General features: G+C 37.0%; 2 protein-coding genes across 7 annotated transcripts in view; one reads left to right on the top strand and one right to left on the bottom strand.

Moving 5' to 3' along the window:
• Window positions 1-21419, bottom strand: part of LOC108741789 — a 65250-nt gene that overhangs the window by 26976 nt on the left and 16855 nt on the right. The gene's annotated exons all lie outside the window — the stretch shown is intronic.
• On the top strand, window positions 9175-10606 carry LOC108741795. Its single transcript, XM_018476723.1, has 2 exons — window positions 9175-9348; window positions 9762-10606. The coding sequence occupies exons 1-2, from the start codon at window positions 9225-9227 to the stop codon at window positions 10223-10225; spliced, it is 588 nt and encodes a 195-aa protein (XP_018332225.1). The 5' UTR covers window positions 9175-9224; the 3' UTR covers window positions 10226-10606.

Genomic DNA, 21419 nt, shown 5'->3' with positions numbered 1-21419 from the left:
ATACTTTAGGAGCGGCAAATACCTACCAGATGGCAATACCCTGTTTCTAATTGGATATTACAATAACCCCCTCATTAAGAGTTTCTTTAATTTAGTTAGTAATTTTTGACCAAGAACTTAAAGGCTGTTTATTCTGGAAGACATAGGATCTTAATGTAACACGACGTTAAAGTGTGTCTTCCATTTGCGGAACAGCTACCATATTTTTATTTAATAGGTGGCCAAGCGCCAAAATTTATGATCCATAATAAGGCTTGCTCCAATCTAAGGCATTCTCTTCTTTTAAACTTAAATTTTGTTAGAAATTTCGCAATTATCCCACACGCTCTCATCCAGGAGCTCATCTCTGTTTGGCAACTTAACCTTTGTAAGGTCAGATTTACGATTTTTATTTTTTTCCCTTCCGTCATTTATATTAATTTACCCCGTTCTACCCCTGACTTTTAAGTTAATGATATATAACTTCAAAAATTTGCAATTCTTGGTTGTGGTTTCGCAAATTTCATGCAGTGGATATCATTTTGCTATAGGTAGCGATGTTAAATCTAAGTCCCTTGAATTTAAAGTATACTTTTGTACAAAATTCGTGTGGCTATAGTGACTTCGGATGTAATGCCGAGTTCGGGTGTAGCGACTGTTTTTAGTGAATCATTTGTAACAAACAAATCCCTAGTAATCCCATGCAGACACACAGATGGTCAGCAACTGTACATATGTATCTGTATTTCTTTACCTTTGCCTGTAACGACTTCCGGATATAACGACAAAATCGTTTTACCTGATATTTAACAAATGACAATCAGAAAAACAATTTATGCATAACGTTGGGGTCCCTGACAAGGGGTTTATTTTTTATTGCCAAATGCAAATTAGAGTTGTAGATATAAAATACATATTTAATTTGGCATTGCAAAATTTCATGTGTAATTAACCTTTACAAAAACCTCCCCCTATAACAGTGGGAAAATCCGAGTCCGAGTTCTCCGTTTGTAGTGTTTACGTGACATTCATTTACATACAGCGACGAGAACTTTACTGTTTTCGTGTTCGGTAAACATAATTAAGGGAATGTGAAACCATATATATACGCTGGGGGTTGACTTGCATACCGGTTTCAGGCGTAATGACACCTCCACCCCAATCCGCCCCGTCTTATAGGCCATTGACCAGCAAGCAGGCCTCCGTCTTATCAGATAAGAGGGAATGTCCATTATGGAATTAGTTTTCCCGCAGTAGGGAAACAAAGGCATGACGCTCGAACAGATCCCGAACACCTGCTTTCTATCTTAATTTCGGTAGTTTATTCCGGAAAGGGATAATTTGGTCACGTGGACGGACGAACCCGTGCACGATAGCATTATCTTTGAGACTGGCAATAATCCAACATTTCTATAAATTCTAATTTAATTTATGGGTATTCTATAAATAATAACTTTAGTACTTGAATTATATACGACCATAGGAAGTCCAGAAAATACCACAAATGGCGCGGTAAACGCCATCTCTAGTACGATGATACATTTTAAGATTACGTATACTCCAACAAGGTCCATTTAATATGTATGGATATCTACTTGCTGAAATGAATCCCGCCGTAGCTAACCTCAACGTGACAGGCACGTTACCATAATCGAATAAAATGATTCAAAGTGGTCTGTATTCTGTCGAAACTGCCAGACGCGGATCGCGATTTCGATATTTTTGGATCTCATCAGCGCGTCGCAGGCAGCTCCGACAGAACACAGACCAACCTGCTGTCTTAACAGCGCGTTCAGCAGGTAGATATCCATATATTTAAATGGACCTTGTTGGAGCATACGTAATCCTAAAATGTAGCATCGTACTACAGTTGGCGTTTACCGCGCCATTTGTGGTATCTTCTAAAACGCGCTGTTAAGACAGCAGGTAAAGGTTGGTTTGTGTTCTGTCGGAGCTGGCTGCGACGCGCTGATGAGATCCAAAAAGATCGAAATCGCGATCCGCGTCTGGCAGTTTCGACAGAATACAGACCACTTCGAATTATTTTATTATTTTATAAGAAAGTCCACTGAAGATTTTGACTGAATGACAAAGAGAATGATCTGAACCTTATCCAGTGACTACACTTATTAAAAAAAAAACAAACCTTAACCAAACCGTTTACATCGCGCATAAAAAATTGTAACTCAAGTCCGTATAAATTGAAGTCCGGAGGAAACCTAATTTTCTGTGGTCTCCGGAATAAAACTAGAGATTTGGTGACCCTAAAGAATCAGAGTTGAAATTTCTTGATGTGCCTACGTATACTTCTTATAGGGTTTCCTTTCTTTATTCAGGTTCGCACCTGATTAATTTTAATGATCTTAATTGACTTAATTGATTTTAAAAATGGCCGCCGCATCTAAGAAAACAAAAATGTAATTAATAAAACATTTAAGCCTGATATATTTGTGCTTGTTAACGTCAAGAACAATGATTAATTACTTCAAATTATAATTTTGTTTACGGTTTATTTAGTATACGTATAAATATACATTAAGTTTCAGCCCTATATTTAAAGGTACCAAAATATGAATTTATCCAGCCAAATCGTTTGAGTTAGGCTCATTTACAGTAACTAATTAAAATATCAATAACTTCTGAAGACGTACACTTTTAATAATGATTTCCGAATTTTCAAATTAACTAGTCCAGAGTACATTCAAGGTCATTCCTTTTTATTAAAAGCTACCCTACCCTGCGCTGTTCTTTGTTCCAGCGCTTTCTCTATCCTGAGTTATCAGACTACTGCTGTCTCTTGACAGCAGCTAGAGTACGTATATCTGAATTTTGTCGAAATTGTTTGCAGCGCACTGATGAGGTCCTACAAGATCGAAATCACGATCCGCAGTTTCGACAAAATATTAACCACCATGAACTTCTTTGTTCGATTTGGTTACATGACTACCACGTATGGTAAGCTACGCCGTGGATCCAGTTCAGCAAGTAGATATCCATCAATGAACCTTGTTGAACATATTGAATTCCACTAAATGTGCACTGTAAAATAGACGGCATTCACCACATCGTTTGTGGTACTTCATGACTACCTAGGTATAGACAATCGATGACTTCTTTAAGCTTATTATCTCCCAATTAGAAGAGAAAAGACTCTTTTGTTTTGGTACTTCCTGCAATTCTGTGTTAGAATAAACTAGTGGTTTCATAGTCCAAAGACTCATTAGTTTTTGATGATATCTCACACCAATTGGCATCAAATCAATCGAGAAACAAAAGTCTTTGTGATGTGTAATTGATAATTAAATAAATGTAGACAATGGGTCTCCAAATAGCAGACCTGGAGATTGAAAGGATTATGACATCAACTTCCATTTAATAAGTTGGGCAATTGGACCAAAGTAGTGTGTCCACCGATATAGCGATTTGTGACCAAAAAGCTCAAAGGGCCAATACAATGATTGATACGAAAAATTAGAAGAAGTGGTTAGTTTTAGGTATTTGGGAAGTCGGATAACTCAGGATGGAAGGAGCAGTAGAGATATAAAACAGGGGATAGTGCTTCAATAGAAAGAAATCACATTGGGTGCGGCGGAAAAGAAAAGGTTAGAAGCGTTTGAAATGTGGTGTTACCGGCAAATGATGAGGACATCGTGGATAGAGAAGGTTAGAAATGAAGAAGTATTAGAAAGAATGAGGACTCTATGGAAAACAATAAAAAATAGGCGAGATAGGTTGGTAGGACACCTTCTCAGGCATGAAGGTCTAGTCAGAGACATATAAGAGGCAGAGACAGGAGTTAGGAGGGGTAGAGGTAGACCTAGATTAGATTACTGTTCGCAAATTGTTGAGGATGTGGGTTGTTCTGGTTTTAGGGAAATGCGAAGATTAGTTCAGGATAGGAAAGAGTGAAGGTGTTTGTCCAACCAGTCTTAGGACTGACAATCTTATGGTTGATGGTGATAGATTTTATTTTCGTGTGTTTATCAATTTGGCTTTGTTTTATCGACAGTTACGTAATTACATAATTATAAACGATTAAACGATACAGAAATAGTATAATAAAAGTAGCAGTCCAATCGTCGGAATCCGACGATTATTTATTGATCCGACGAGCTGTTGTGCAAGAATGAAAGTATTTTCACATTTGTTGCCAATTTATAAATCCAATTATTCCAGACGACTAGATTCGTTTTCCTTTATTAAACACGCAACACTTGGTTACCTCATTTATAAGTGAAAAAGTATACGTATTATATACCTTCGTCGTTCTTTGGTATTGTTACTTTGATGGTTGGCGGGAAGGTATAAAATGGACTATTGATTAAAGATAACTTTCATTTTACAGGACTCCACTATCGATTCACTAGGTATACGTACTGTATTGCAAGGTCAGACGCGAAATAACCATCAGACTCCCCATTTAAATATACATGTGCCTGTACGTTTACGTGGTAAAGACGTGTACGGGGAAAACGAATTGTTTTGGGGTTCCATGTCATAAGAAAGTTCGAGAATTACATCGTTGCTCCATAAAAATAATAGAAACTAGTTACACGAAGCGCATTTGTAAAATGTAATTGGGCGAAGCCGATATCAATAAAAAATAGACTTTCAAAATAAAAAACCACATGAATAATAGAAATGTTTCGTCAACTGAAAAGTGCGTGATGTTTTTTTGGTTTTAACACAAGGTGAAGCTTTTTCTTTTTCATCTGATTTAAAAAAAATGTCTGGTCGGCGCGGTCTGGAGCAGACAGACAAGCCCTAGCGATTTCTTTACCATATAGGTTCCACGCGTCGTGTATCATGACCTTTACACGGCGCGTGGATTACCCATCCACGCCCCCTGTGACGGGTTCGACGCGGCCTGGAGCGGACAGGCGCGTCCTAGCGGTTTCTTTGCCATTTTTTTAAACGGCGGCGGTCGCGTGGAATGTCAATCTGCGCTCCACGCGTTAAGTATCACAACCTTTACATGGCGCGTGGATTGCCAATCCACGCTACATGTAACTGGTTCAGCGCGGCCCTCCATGTGTCGTATACCATGACCTTTACACGGCGCGTGGATTACCCATTCTCGCCCCGTGTGGCGGGTTCGAGGCGGCCTGCAGCGGTCAGGCGCCTCCTAGCGGTTTCATTGCCATTTTTCGAGACGGCGGCGATCGCATGGAGTGCCAATCAGCGCTCCACGCGTCGTGTATCAAAATCTTTACATTGAGCGTGGATTACCAATCCACGTTCCGTGTAACGAATTCGACTCGGCTTGGAGCAGACAGGCGCGTCCCAGCGGTTTCTTAGTCATTTTTCTAGGCGGCGGCGGCGGCCGCGTGGAATGCTAGACTGCGCTCCACGCGTCGTATATCATAACCTTTACATGGAGCGCGTATTACCAATCCACCTTCCATGTAACGAATTCTATGCGGCTTGGAGCAGACAGGCGCGTCCCAGCGGTTTCTTAGTCATTTTTCTAGGCGGCGGCGGCGGCCGCGTGGAATGCTAGACTGCGCTCCACGCGTCGTATATCATAACCTTTACATGGAGCGCGTATTACCAATCCACCTTCCATGTAACGAATTCTATGCGGCTTGGAGCAGACAGGCGCGTCCTAGCGGTTTCTTAGTCATTTTTCTAGGCGGCGGCGGCGGCCGCGTGGAATGCTAGACTGCGCTCCACGCGTCGTATATCATAACCTTTACATGGAGCGCGTATTACCAATCCACCTTCCATGTAACGAATTCTATGCGGCTTGGAGCAGACAGGCGCGTCCTAGCGGTTTCTTAGTCATTTTTCTAGGCGGCGGCGGCGGCCGCGTGGAATGCTAGACTGCGCTCCACGCGTCGTGTATCATGACCTTCACACGGCGCGTGGATACCCATTCACGCCCCGTGTAACGGATTTTTACGCGGTCTGGAGCGAACAGGCGACTCCTAGCAGTTTCTTTGCCATTTTTCGTAGCGGCGATCGCGGATTGGATCCACGCTCCGTGTAACGGGTTCGGCACGATCTGGAGAAGGCCCTTAACTAGGTACGTCAACAATGAGACTATATGACTTATTTCAACAAAAACCAATAGTAATAGAGTAATAGTAATAGAATACCCAAATATTCTACGTTTTGAATTGAATTGACAATTCCCACAATGAGGATGAGAGAACGTTTCCATTTTCAAAAATTATTCGTGGTAATTGGGTAAGTCCCTTCTGGGCGTAACTTAGATAGTATTTTCGACAAATTTATTCAAGTCAAATGTGTTGTTGGTATAGGTATATTTTCTGGATTGGTCCGTGCTAAAGATCCGCTCCGGTCTCTATTTATGTAATAAGTGTAGCAGTGTAGAAAAGGGAGAGCAGAAGCCGTATAACAATACATATAAATTTTGTCACCGTCCGCACTCCCCCATCTCCATTAACTGGGCTTGATAATACAAATTTTACGATTTCATCTCTGGTTCCTCACCTACACGACCTTTCCCGGTTATCTCGCTTTCTACGTGCTCATTGGACAACGCCGTGGCAGCCACCTACCGCTCTAGAACTCAGAACTCGCAGGATTAGCACGTAAACTATGTATGTATTTGTCTCGGCAATTTTTGTTCCCCAAAACGGTAATTCGGGATCCGGTACACACTTCGACATGCGAACGTATCACTTGTAGCAAAATTTCAGCTCCACGAACGGTTTCAGGCGATCCCAAGAGACATATAGGAATTTAGAGAACTTATTAAATTCGCAGAATCAGCCAAAGGAACGCAATACAATTGTCTAATCTTTTTCAACATCTATAAACGTTTCACATTACAAAAGAACATATAACAAATCGTTATAAGACTGGTTGGACATGCACCTCCTCTGTTTCCTATCCTGAACTAATCTTCGCAGAAATCACAGATAAACTTGGACTAATGCAGACGCATCCGAATTCGAACAAGTATCTTTCCGAATGCTATAAGCAATAGACCTCTTGGTCATGCCTTTTAGTAAGATTACTGGTCACAAATAATTCCAGTTTTAGGCAAACGCGAAAAATTGGAGGTGCGCATCTAATCAATCATAGGACTGATGATCCCATGATGATGAATTGCTTCTACTTGGATCACATCAGGCGTCGATGTACAAAATTGCCTTGTACTGAGTTATGAACCCAATGAATTCTCTGATTGTGCTAGCTGCAGCATAATTCTACACGAGGTATTTCTACGCATTGTTTCGAAAACCCGCAGCGTTTCCCCTTTTCACCCATTTTGATGGGTCAGCGGGTTGTATTCAATGCAACTAATGCATACATGTTTAGTAGTCGTAGATTTCGGTTTATTTGAAAACAATATTGTTTAATATCTCCCTCAGCTGTATCGATTTTTTCGTTTGCCAAAAGTTGATAAGTTATAGAGGAGTTTCTTTTGTGATGTACACCCATTTCATTTCATCACCAGTCGTCATTCCTACAACTATTTTAATCATCGGATGTTTTCTTCAATTAATTTTAGCCCATCAAATTTAAGTAGTAGATGCAAATACATTTTTTAATCGATAAATAGTACGTCTACTTTCCTTCCTATAAACTCACGATGTTCTTTAAAATATTCTATGATGTTAGAGAACTCATTTTAATTATTTCCGTCGTTTCCTCATTCCTAATTCCACTTATTTAGCATCAGGAATGAATAGTCGGATGGGTTCGTGAGGCACTCGCAATCATTTCTATTGAATTTGTTTTCAATTTTCGCATTGAAGCTTCTCGAATTCGATGTTTCAACTTTCCCGTTGCACATCGGAGAATTTTAACATCTTCGAAAAATTGGCTGCAGTAAAGAAAGGCTTGCGCCTGGAATCCAATAAGTTGTCAACTGAATTTGTTAGAAACCGAACTAAATTCTCGTTTCCATTCTGATGAGACATGTCGCGGATCTCGTTACATTGACTCTAATAAAGCACTTTAAAGGTCGTCCTAAATATACGTCAAATAATTGCCAATTTGTTCCAATAAATTTACTCACTTAACAGTCGTTATTTAACGGAAAAAGCCACTTTACAATCCTATTGTAAGAGCGCCCTTTGATTAAAAGAAACCTAACTTCAATTGCAATTGTATCTTCTAGATTGTCTATTTTTATCTAATTAATTTTATATTTAACGATCCTGTTTGGAATAAAATTAAATAGTTAAACCTTTGTTATTGATACTAGATTCGTTTTAAAAATCGATACTAAAAATCGCTCGACTATTGTAGAAAGATACCCTACCCCTGAGTAAGTGAGCTTTTATTTTGATAAGAATACGTTTTCAGTTCGAAATCTCTATTTATAAATCAAATTCCTGATGTAGCGGGCACGGGTCGTTAGATCCAAATAAAGTTAATAATCTACTTCGAGGCAACGGCACTTACTACCACTGCATACTAATTGAGAATGCGGTTGCCATTTACATTACTAGCTATAACGATTACTTAACAATATTGACAACTCATTCCGAATACATAATATCGTCAGTTTGCACCAAAAAGTTCGATTGCATTTGATATACGAGTTCGATCACGGGAATGGGTTTTCTACCCTTATTATGCGACTGAATAAGGGAGCGACCGCGTAGCGTAATTGGTAAGAGAACAGTTTATGATGCAAACGGTCGCCGGTTCAAATCTAACAGAAGACAAGAGAAAAAAGTACGTAATATTAAAAAAAATCCATTAGATCTCTTCTGGTGGCTAGATAAAATAGAGAACACTTAAGGATAGAGTTACAGAGAACATACGATATTGATATGAAAATACCTTTACAGTTCTTGCAATAGATGCTATCTAGTTTATGCTATAATGAATAATGTACCGAGTTTTATCAAAAAAGTAGTAGTATGCTGCAGGTCACAACTGTTAAAATTTATATTCAGTGTACGTTTCTGATTAAAATTGTCACCTTCATATGCATTTTAGCATATAATATACCGCATGAATATATGTTTAGATATCATGCGTGTGAAACATATCGAAAACCTTGTGCCCATCAACGTACTGCCAATGCCCATGAAAAAACAGAATCCTCAAAACCAAACATTCCTTTTATATATTATAATTCGGTCGGAGGTCAAGAATTGAATCATATTATACGTGCGTGTTATTATTCTCCCCGTTGTGCGAGGGAGTTTATCGGATTCATATAAAAAGGTGACCGTATTTACGGTTAAATCAATTCTAAAGTTAACTCACAATCAGTTATTTAACGTTCAACAAGTCGAAGTTACATTAAAAACGAAATGGTGAAGTTATTGGTGGTGTTTTTTGTCCTTGTGGCAAGTGTCTATGGGAAACCCCAAGTTCCAGTCTACAGTTATTCTTATTCAACGGTGGTGCAACATGGCGTACCATACCCCTTAGCAAGTAAGTCAATTTTTCTTTTTTTTTGGTTCCATACGTCGATGTGAAGAGATAGAACCCTCAGAGTGCAAGTTGTAAGTTCTGTTTTTATTTAAAGAATTTGAGTGAAAAAAGAAGTTTGCTATTAGTATTTTATAAAACTTTAAGGCCATTGTTATACAAGTTTAAAGTCCCTACCCTCTTCCATCCCAATTTAAGTTGGAATTGTTTCTCGTTTTTAATCTGCTTCAGTGTTAAAAACTCGGTTTTTCATCCAGTGACATTTTTAATGCCTACAGTTTCCTTTCTCAATCCCAATTTAAAAATTTATACGGATCACATTTTTCTTTAATAAACAAAAACATTAAATCCCTTGTGAATTATATTATCTAATATGCATACTGCGTTTTGCGAAAAAATAAATTTAAACTTTTCAGGTTATAAGTTAACCACCCAACCGCAAGTAGTTGAAGTTCCCCAGCCATCTGAGTCCCACCCACCTGTTAGTCGAGGGGCTGAAGTTCCCGTCAAGAATGTTACCAAAGAAATCGAACAAGAAGTTGAAGAAAAAGAAGGAACGACGACCGAAAATCCGGAAATCGAAACAACAACCGAACCCGAATCGGAAGCGATCAGAGAAGAAAATTCACATAATACAAAAGATGACAAGGAAAAATTATCCGAAAATACGAAAGTGACAACCCCTGAAGGCAAAGGGGTGTATTACATTTACCATCCGACTAATGGAGTTTTGCAAAAAGTCGTGTATTCCACCAAAAACGACGAGAAGGAAATGGCACTTGTCGCACAGCTCAAGTACCAAAACGTCGAGCCCATTAAGGAGCCAATTTATACTTATAATCCCGAAACATTTGTCCTACAACCCTTAAAATTAGCTTAGCCATAAACAAGAAATACGTTCGTCGCAAGTTATGTTCCAAATTAACCGACGAAACACAACGTTATCTACCCGAAACTTCTCCTTTTTCTCTCAGATATAAATTATTATAAATCACCCTATCTACTTCCACGAGAATATCGAAAGAGGTGGAAAAACTTCCCCAGACCTGAAAAATAAATCTTACAGCTTTCACCATAATGAAAACGAAAATCTGTTGTCAGGAGCGCAAGAGAAAGCAATAATTTTAACCACGTCAACCGTCAAGAAGCCATACTGATTTTGATTCCAATCTCAAGCAAGATCCATCATCACCTCCAAACACGAAAAGCATTATTTATTTTTTATGTATCTCTGTCGTTTATTTTTAAAATAAAATATTTATATCAACATGCACTAATAGTATTTATTTAAAATCCTCCAAACAATACATAAATAATTAAACAATTTAATTTAACGTTTTAAAACAAGTTAAGACAGCGTTAAGTTTTAAGCACTACGGATCGGCAAATGTTTTATGCAAAGGACGTAGAAAATAAATTCAAGTCCAGGCCACACAGCACTTGGCAAAGGGCCCTTATAAAAAGCACCTGCGGACAAAGGGTAGTAACATAAATTAAGGGTGGAAAATGAGAAGGCTGGCTAAAATATCAGGGCAAAGAGGTAGGCAAGAAATTACGATTTGCGGTCAATCTTATTATATATATTTGTTTTTCCGAAGGTATAATACGCCAGAAACATGGGGTTACTCAAACCGGGGTTAAATCTAATCCACGTGTAGATAACTTAATCCTTTAAATTGTTTGAGTTAGATTTTTATAGTTCAATTCACTTGAAAACTTGGGTCAATTTAAAGTTACAGATGTTAAGACTGACTCGTTATATGTTTGTACGTTAGATATAAATTCTTGTCAATAACTTTTCAGTTATATTTATCTTGAAGTTTCCGAAGGCAAGACGATGTCTTGGCATTCAAACATTTCCATTTAAGTATCTGAAATGTTGTCAACTTTTCCAGTAAGATGGAATTAATGATTGTATTCTGTAATAAGAATAACAAACAGTACTGCAAAACTTTACATTGATTTAACTTTATAAGGGAATATAAATAAAAGTAAAACAAAAATGCTGGTATGCAAGGGAAGAACAAGTAGGGAAATAGCGAATGTAAAGATAGGAGACGAAAAATTAGAAGAAGTGGCTGATTTTAGGTATCTAGGAAGTCAGATAAGTCAGGACGGAAGGAGTAGTAGGGATATAAAGCAGAGGATAACGCAGGATCGAGAACGGTTAATTAAGTCCAACCAGTCTTAGGACTGACGACCTTATGATGATGATGACCTTATTAAGACTGATGTATTGAATAAACTAAGATTAAGTAGACCAACTGAAATGGGCACGGACTCATAGGGATTCATAAAAATAAAGACGCGCAATTCTAATTTTAAAACTAGAGGTGCTCCAAATAGTGATAACCGAGTACCCGGCAAAATCCCTAGGGTTAATGGTTCATATCTTTGTTCTAGCGGGTTTTCCATTAAACACCATACCACCTTCACCATCATCCCCATCCACATTAAATCCTGTTCAAAAAGTCGTTCGTTTAAACACTAAACCAATGAAATTTTAATTCTTAGTTAGTGGATTTTCAACGAGAGGGCTGAAACAAGCCAGGCCCTAAAAAAGGTACACTGGATGGGCCGGGTACCTGGCCTATCTCCAGTTAAAACAATTTGGAGATTTTTCGAGCTGTTATACTTGTTAATATTTGCTAAATACGATCCGTTTAAGTGATACATTCCTGTATCTGCTACTTATATGTACATATATAGAAACAGCAAACAGAATTGTTTACTTTCGAGGATATAAATCGTTTACTTTTACTCGTTTAATTTACCGTCTGTTTGGACATGGTAGTGGCCAGAAATTACCAGTATTTGTTATGCAATTCAAGCCGTTATAGATGTTGCCCAAACCGCAGGTACTTCTGCAAACTTTCAAAACGAACTTTGGAACTTTACTTCGCCACCCATCTCCGCACTTAAAACAAATTTCCTCTCCCTTCGTGTGAGTTGATATTCCCGGCAAGATCCGACTTGACATTAACAACCCCAATTAGTCGAATTTAAATGTCGGACGACAGCTCGCCACCTGTTTGTTTTAATGTTAATGTCGAAACGTTTTATAACACAAGACGGCACGGATGTACGCGCCATTATTATTTTAAAGGCAGAAATTCGAACAAACGATTAATTAATAATTCAACAAAACAAAAGAATTATCGTATACTCTCGTTTGTTTAGGGTTCTGAGTGACAGCTGACTGAGTGAAGAATTCTTTTTTGTTTTTTAACGCTTTTTGTCTACATCTGCTTCTATTATGTTCATTATTATTGAAGGGTAAAGCGCCGACGGTATTAATTAAAAAATCGATGGGTATTAAAGTGGGAGCGGTATTATAGGTAGATAAAGATAGGAGATTTGTCTCTAAACGGAATAAATAAAACAGAAGCCCACGCAATGCCGGTAATTTGGGGAAGTTCGATTTTTTTGACATCAAGAGTTCATTAACTGCGTTTTAAAACTCTTTCATGAGGAGACTGGATATACTCCACAAGGATTACATGAAATTGTGTATTCATCCTGGATTAAAAAAGAACATATTTAGAGCGTGAAAATATCCTTAGGGTAAATGTTACAATTTCCATTAAAATTCTTGTTTGTTTTTGATTATTAAAGAAGACAACCTACAAAACAGTTTGTGACATTAATTATTTTGGATACCAAACTTAATTACATTTAATTAATACATGTATATAGGGTGGATTAAAAATTTGCCTTATTTTAAAACGTTGGTGAATTAAATTTTTGAATTAATTTTACTCACCGCAGATAACCTCAAATCAATGAGAAAAAAGTGTTGCCACTGTTACTCCCTCGCCGGGAAACGAATCTGGACTCCTCACTCCTAACTAATTTGAGGTTATCCCTAGTGGGTAAAGTAAATTCAAAATATTAAACCACTAATGCATTGAATTTAATCGTACAAAATATTTAAAGTGTTTTACTAGTTGATGTTACTTCAAATGACTCTTAATTCTACAAAAATCGGGTTAATTGACTCAAGAATGAAAATTTAATGTGACGGAAGATTCACATATTCCATCTTTTTGCTTTTAAGTGATTGCTTTATAAATTTTCTATGATAAATTTTTTTTATTTACAGGTTGGCCAATCTGATTGAATTCCGTGCAGATATTGGTGAGTGTTATTTCTTTGATTTTGTTTTCGTATTATATGCAAAATGGTTCAGACATTTCCTGGCAATTCTTACGTTATGCCTGATCTTTTTATTGATGCCAAACATACATTTATGCCCAAATTTTATTCTCTCGTAAAATGTTATATAAATGATCACATGAACACTGTGGACAAGGAACATACATTGTGTTGCAAATCATCGATGACGTTAAAAATAAACATCTCAAAATTGAGTTTGATGGCTCATCAAACGATGGAAGAAAATTCGTTTTCCTGCTTTCTGTTTTCCTTTGCAGGGCAGTATATTTTTATGCTGATCGGAAATTGATCGATTTCAGGGGACCCATAAATAATTTACCATAACGATTTTGTCCCACGTAAAAATTTTGTGCGAAAATAAAAAGGTATCTGTAATAACTAATTTTTGATGCCCCATAAGTTTTTTGCTAACGTGTTTCTAAAAAGGTATAAATGTTGGAACATACGTAATCCTAAAATGCAGCATCGTGCTACAGATGGCGTTTACCGCGCCATTTGTGGTATTTTCTAAAACGCACTGTTAAGACAGCAGATAAAAGTTGGTCTGTGTTCTGTCGGAGCTGCGTGCGCGCGCTGATGAGATCCAAAAAGATCGAAATCGCGATCCGCGTCTGGCAGTTTCGACAGAATACAGACCACTTTGAATTATTTTATTCGATTATGGTAACGTGCCTATCACGTTGAGGTTAGGTACGCCGGGATTCGTTTCAGCAAGTAGATATCCACACAAGTGCAACTTGTTGGAGCATACGTAATCCTAAAATATAGCATCGTGCTACAGATGGCGTTTACTGCGCCATTTGTGGTATTTTCTAAAATGTATTACACTTACTTACCCAATTATTATTATCGCGAAATAAATGTGCAGTGGACGTTGGTGTATCTGTTTTATGTCCCCAAAGAAGTTATGTTTTTTTGGAAATAGAAGGTACACAGGTAAATAATAAGGTAGACAAGTACAAATAGCGTAAGTGCCAATTTTATCGTTTTTGTCTTATTAAAACATATCATAATTGCAAAAAGAAACAAACTGGTAGATAATAATTTGAAGTTTAAAATTCTCTTGTCAAAAGATCATTTCAGCGAAGCGAAACATAAGCTTTCGTTTTCAAAAATGGAAAATCCACTTTGATTTTTTGTTGATGTTATCTGCTAATGTATTAATCGTGAAACTCACTTAGTATTTCTCTGATTTTAAAGCTTTTATCAAAGCAAATTGCTCCATTAAAAAAAAAGTATTAAACAGTACAAAAACATTTGGCAGCAAACGAAACATTCACGCACATTAGTGTGGTCGAATTGCTTATTGATTTTAGTCAGTTTTTGCGCAAAAATTAAACATGATAAAAGAATAACAAAAATCATACTTTTAATCCCATTTTGTTGTTAGTTCACAATGAAGTGCTATACGATGGGCTTTTGTATATTTATACTTTGAACCGTTTTTTTGTTGAAAATTGTGTCCAGGAATATAAATTAATGCCAATTTAACATTTGAGGTTTATGGGTTAAATATCGACAAATGGCAAAGAAAGCAATCTAGGTGAATATAAAGTATCCATAGATATCTAGGTATCAAACAGAGTTTGTTGGGGGCAATTCTGGGTCACGGTTTGCTATACCATTGTCTGATTTGAGGCGGGTCGCTATTTTTAGATAAAAAGTGATTAATGATTCAAAGCCACGTTACGTTTTCATACGATATATAACTACATAATTTCGAATAAAAATTGCAAGAAAGGGAAAAAAAACCGAAAACGAAACGCCATAATTAGAAGAATTGTAACTACAATATAGGTATAGATAAAAGAAATGGGCAAGATTATAATGCAGTAACAGAAATCTTTGAAAAACAAAGAAACAACTGCTTCCACCATAAAAACAAAAGATATTTTGTCGCTAATTGATTGTTAGTTTGTGTTTTTATACCAAACCTTGCGCTATTGTTGTTTTATATCTCTACTAAGGCTTTTACCACCCTGAGTTATCTGACTCCCTAAATATCGAAAGTATGCAACTTTTTCTGGTTAATCGTCTTCCCTCTTTATATTAGTTATAATCGTACTTTTACTTCCCTTGATCCATAACAATATTTTTGTTTTATTTAAAGACAGGTAGTTAATAATCAATTTTTACCACTAAACTTTACATACTTTCTAAAATACAAATCTATTTGTAAAGTATTGAAAACAATTGTTTATGAAGGTGATAATTTGCCTGTTGGTTCATATTTTTTTGATAAAATACTAATCTTATCATTTTTATTATTGACCCATTTCGATAATATTTACCTAGTAGAGTATTAAAATATTTGATCCGATCGTTTTATGCCTTTTTCAATATCAATTTGTCAAGCAATGGACCGAATTACGTTTTTAAACCGGAATTTGTCAACACTCAGAAAGACACGATAAGATACAAAGCGACCGGAAAATTGCAAGGGTACTTCGACAGGATATGTATCGACTTGCCCAGTGAAGAACGACATCTGAAATTGAGTGTCAAATGTCAATTTGGTTCTATTTTCAAAAATACTTTTCTTCTGGGATTTCAGTATCTGGCAAAAATCGATCATCAATTTTCGATAAGTAAATCAAAGAAAGGTATATTTAGCGTTGTGATACTTGAGTCAGTCAAATTTCATCAAATCGTTGGCTTTATTTACAAATAAGAAAGGCTTTTTCACTAATATATATTTATAATAACGTTCTAGCATAGGGTTCTCTATGTTTTTGTTATCTTTCAGTTAGACGTTGATAAAATGATCGAAAATTTCACTTTTCTGATAATGATTGTAGAAATACTGCAAATGATGCGTAAAATACTATAAAGGCAATCGATTTATCGGTTTCAGAACAACAGCATTTGAAACTTTATCATAATTTATTAAGCGGTTTAAAAGATATTTGTGAATCTTTAATTAGAAATCACTAATTTTGATATATTCGAGATGGAAGAAAGCAATTGAAAACGTCAACGGGTCCAAATGTGAATACTTGACTGTATACTTGGTTGCATACACTGTAATGACATGCGATAACCTTTAAACTTTCACCATCAACAAATTACTTTCTCGCCCTCCATCTTTATCCATACTTTGGAAAGCAGGTAAATCAGTGACTTAACCATTAGAAACATACTTGCCAGACCATAACAAATGAGAATGTTCATGTTTCCATGAAATGTTCTCTGTTTACCTTTGAAGTTCTCCAGTTCTCTATTTGGTCATTGTTCCTAGATACGTTTCAAGTCTTTTGATAGTTACTAAACGTAGTAACTTCACATATTTATACTACAGTTCGTCGTTTAATCAATATATGCTTAAGGAAACCGAAATTAATTCCTTTGTCTCGCATAATCCTTCTAAAATTGATTTATACCGACTGCATTCGTGTTGATAACAGCAAGCAAACTTTGTAGGTGTATAACTTAGAAATTTATCACAATTTTTACTCTTTAGTTAATGCGTAGCAGTCTCAAACCATTCTCTTCGATTCATTTATGATAACATTTGAATACGTACTTCATTAGGTGCCCCTGCCATAAAACAACACGATAGAGAAGGACCCGTAAATTCACTAAACATTTTCGACAAGGTTAATTAATTCCCATTGTGAAACGACCTAGTGTTTGGGAGGAAAAAAAAGTTTTAATAGCTTGACTTAATCTAAGGGCAACCGTTTATTGTCCATTAAACTTTAATGTTATTTATTGGTGGTCGAAAAAAGCCGATAGACTTAACGGGGTTGAATAAAAGTAACTATCACCATCGTCTCGACCGCTTAATTGAACCTAACCACGAAAGTTCAGCTCTCCAAACAGAAGTCCTTTTATCGTTAGCTTTTTAGTGTCTTTTGGGGTATATTATTTAAATACCAAGAAAACACTAACAATAACGAATAACAATTTATATATAACAAGAACAAAACGAAAACACAAGTAACAAAAAGGCACAAGGAGTGAAACAAACAACGAGAACAAAGTGACAAGAAGAACAAGATAATGCAACAATAACAATAACAAAGACAACAAAAATGAAAACAATACAGATAAAAGCAGAAACATTTACAAATGGTAGTAGAGGCGGTAGACGACAGACTGTGTTGAGATATAAAAACTTTAAAAAAACTTTTGGGTGTTTCATTCCCACCAGCCAGTAATGCTAGTGAGTGGGCAGTCCCTCCGGACTATGCCGGAAGGTAGAGCGGAAGGCCCTCTTCAGACTGCTTTCAGGAATCGTGGGAATGGGTGGGTGATGGTTCGGGTGAGAAAGAAATGAAGACAGAAGAGAATGAAAGATTATCTGTGGAATATTACTGCCTCAGCATTTGTCTATGTGATCCAAGGAAACCACAGAAAAACTTGGACCAAGGCAGACGGACCCGGAATCGAACCGGCGTCCTCCCGAATGCTAAGAAATGGTCTAGACCTCTAGGCTATGCCGCTCGGTCTGATGAGATATGAAATTTGGGAGTATTTATAGGATAGGGTTGTTAGTAGATTTGGTAGAATGTTCTAGAAGGAAAAGTAGTGAGAGAGAGGGTGAAGACACTAGTTTATAGGAATACACAGAATTATATAGTAAAGAATCCAAGAGAAAACAGTTAAGGGTAAAACCAGATATTAGAATGGGAGTACATGCAGGTATGGTTGAAGTTGGATTTCCAGGTAAAAGTGATTGAAAGAGAGTTTAAATTTAAAGGAAACCAAAGTATTGGGTTGTTCGGAAAGTCATTTCGTTTTTTCCCGACAGAGGATTTAATTGTATTCTTTTGCACCCAACTTCACATTTAAGCCGTATAATTTTTATATGCTTTGAGAGCTCATATAGCAAGGCTTGTGTGTGAAAAATTCCAATTAATTCTACGCAGTAGTTTTTGGTTGGTGCCCTTTTAAATATGGAGAGCGATAAGCAGCATTTTCGACATATCTTACTGTTTTACTACAGAAAGGGTAAAAATGCTGTTCAAGCCAGAAAGAAATTGACTGATGTGTATGGAGAAGGTGTGTTGACAGTACGCCAGTGCCAGAACTGGTTCGCTAAATTTCGATCCGGCAATTTTGATGTCGAAGATGCACCACGTTCGGGAAGGCCGGTTGAAGCTGATAAAGACGCGATAAAGGCATTAGTTGATGTGAACCGGCGAATAACAACACGTGAGATCGGATTGAGGTTAAATTTATCAAATTCAACAGTTTATGACCACTTGAAAGGCCTGGGATTATCCTCGAAGCTCGATGTATGGGTTCCCCATGTTCTCACAGAGAGAAATCTGTGTCGCCGCATTGACGTCTGCGATTCGCTTCTCAAACGTCACGAAAATGATCCGTTTTTGAAGCGCATCATCACTGGGGACGAAAAATGGGTTGTATACAACAACGTCAAACGCAAGAGGTCATGGAGCAAAAAAGATGAACCGGCTCAAACCATTTCCAAAGCCGATATTCACCAAAAAAAGGTGATGCTGTCTGTTTGGTGGGATTTTAAAGGAATCGTTTTTTTTGAGCTTTTACCGGATAACACAACGATTAATTCGGAAGTCTACTGTCATCAGCTGGACAAACTGAATGATGCACTTCAACAGAAAAGGTCAGAACTAATCAACAGGAAAGGTGTAGTGTTTCACCAAGACAACGCGAGACCTCACACAAGTTTGGTCACTCGCCAAAAGCTTTTACAGCTTGAATGGGATACAATGCTACACCCACCATATTCTCCAGACCTGGCACCATCGGATTATTATTTGTTCCGGTCACTCCAAAATTTTTTAGACGGTAAAACCTTCACCTCAAATGAGGAGGTCAAAAACCTCCTCGATCAGTTTTTTGCCAGCAAAGACCAAAAATTTTATGAGCGTGGAATTATGCTACTACCAGAAAGATGGCAAAAGGTGTTGGACCAGAACGGTCAATATATAATTTAATAAAGTATTTGTTTATTATACGAAAACTGTCTTTCATTTCCACAAAAAAAAACGCAATGACTTTCCGAACAACCCTATATTTACAAGATAAGAAATTGAAAAGAATTGAAATAATATTTGAATTGAAATATCATTTGAAATGAAATAAAATTAGAAAACATATTTACACACAAAAAAAACAAGAGTTATTTCGCCACAGTTTTATTAAAAAGCGCAAGAAGCACTCGTGCATTTATCGTCTACCACCCACTCCAAGCGTGAGTACTGTGTCACTTTCGAGATGATAATTTTCTATTACTGTTGTCCGTCAAGTTCAAAATCAACACACAACCTCTATTTAGGGCTTTTGTTCTTGCAAAAACTTTTAATAGATATGAGTGAAGTCTGCAGGAAGCCGTACACGTCTGTCGCAGCAGTGGCGACGAGGCAGGTAGGGGGTGGAAAATGCACGAGGGTCGGAATATAAGCCCTTGACAAACTGAAGTCACGCTACGGTTCAGTTATTGACCCTCCTAAAACACCAAGCCTTTGTTTGCGAGAACGCAGTGTACCGCGTGTGCGGCATCTTTTGAATTAGTGATAATCGCCTGCTGTGTTACGTATTTCGTCTTTTATTGGTCTCTTATTTTCTCCTCGGAAATCTTGAGACACGCTTTTTCGTATTTACTTAAGAGCCCGCAGAAGACAGATGCCAAAATGGAACTGTAAATTAATACATTTTTATTAAGGAAATGAGTTGAAATTAGTATCACCAAAAGTACTCTTGACTAATGATGTACCGGATAGTGATCTTGCTGGGTACCTGGTAAAATCACTACGGTTATTGGTTCGTGTCTTCCTTTTTGTGGTCTTTCCATTAAATACTAACGTCCTAGCGTACAGGGCGTCATCATCCTAAGAAAGCTGCCGAATCCGTGGGGTACCGGATCCAAACGTGGTACCCGGCCGATCTCTACTGAGCATATATGCCAAGCAAAGATTTTATTACAAATCACTGCACAATTGTTTCAAATTAAAAAGAAAATAGAATTTCTTTGGAAAAATCTTTACGTTTATTCAATTTCTTAATCGACAATAACATTTTATCAAAACTGCACCGTCAGTAACTTCAATAGTATTAGAAGTACAATCGTTTCTCCATCAAAAGAATTGAAATTAGATTGGGAACAATATGTAAGAAAAGAAGAAATTGGCGAAAGACTTCTTTGGCGTTCATGTTTCAAATTTTTAAAACAATGGAAAGTGTATGAGTGAATCAGTCAAATGATGAATTATTTTCCAGTACTAGACGTTAGCACTTGATATTAATTTCCACTCTGCTATTTGACTGGGAAGAGAGTTATGGGATTGTAAGGAACTATTGGAAGTATGAAGAAGTTGAAGAAAATGATTTGTAAATACTGAGTCCATGGAAAGGGATTTAACCACGGAAGTAAAATTTACTGTCAAAAGAAATTAGGTCATGGTAGCAAATTTTAATAATTAGTGATGAGCAAAGCAAGATTAAGACTGAGACTATCCCAATCTTGGTATTCGGTCTTAGTCTTGCGTGTTAAGTTTTGGTCTTGCTCATTTAATCCGATACTTACGTTTTCTGTTTTTAATAATTCTAAGAATACATTAAAGTTTCTTCAAATAGTTTAACTCTTAAATCCACCGGAATTAATCATTTTTTGTTTAGTATTACGTATTTGATCTTGGTGTTGCATATTCGTCTTGGCTTTAGTCTTGGTCTTGTTCGTTCCGTCTTGGTCTTGGTCGAAGGACCAAGGTCAAAACTGCAAGACCAACACTAATTTTGCTCATCACTATTGGTAATTCCTTCCTGATATTTAGTTTTCTCGATTAAGTGTATCGCAAATTAATTTATTTTAGATTAACCGTTCGTTACGCGAACCTAGTTTCACACCCGATGCATAACGCATATCGCTCTTCCATAACACATTACCTACACCCCATAAATCTTGTTGTGGA

The sequence above is a fragment of the Agrilus planipennis genome, unplaced genomic scaffold, assembly GCF_000699045.2.
Source record: "Agrilus planipennis isolate EAB-ADULT unplaced genomic scaffold, Apla_2.0 scaffold216, whole genome shotgun sequence".
NCBI lineage: Eukaryota > Metazoa > Arthropoda > Insecta > Coleoptera > Buprestidae > Agrilus > Agrilus planipennis.
The sequence above is the reverse complement of the archived record's forward strand: the minus strand, read 5'-3'. Positions and strand labels throughout refer to the sequence as shown.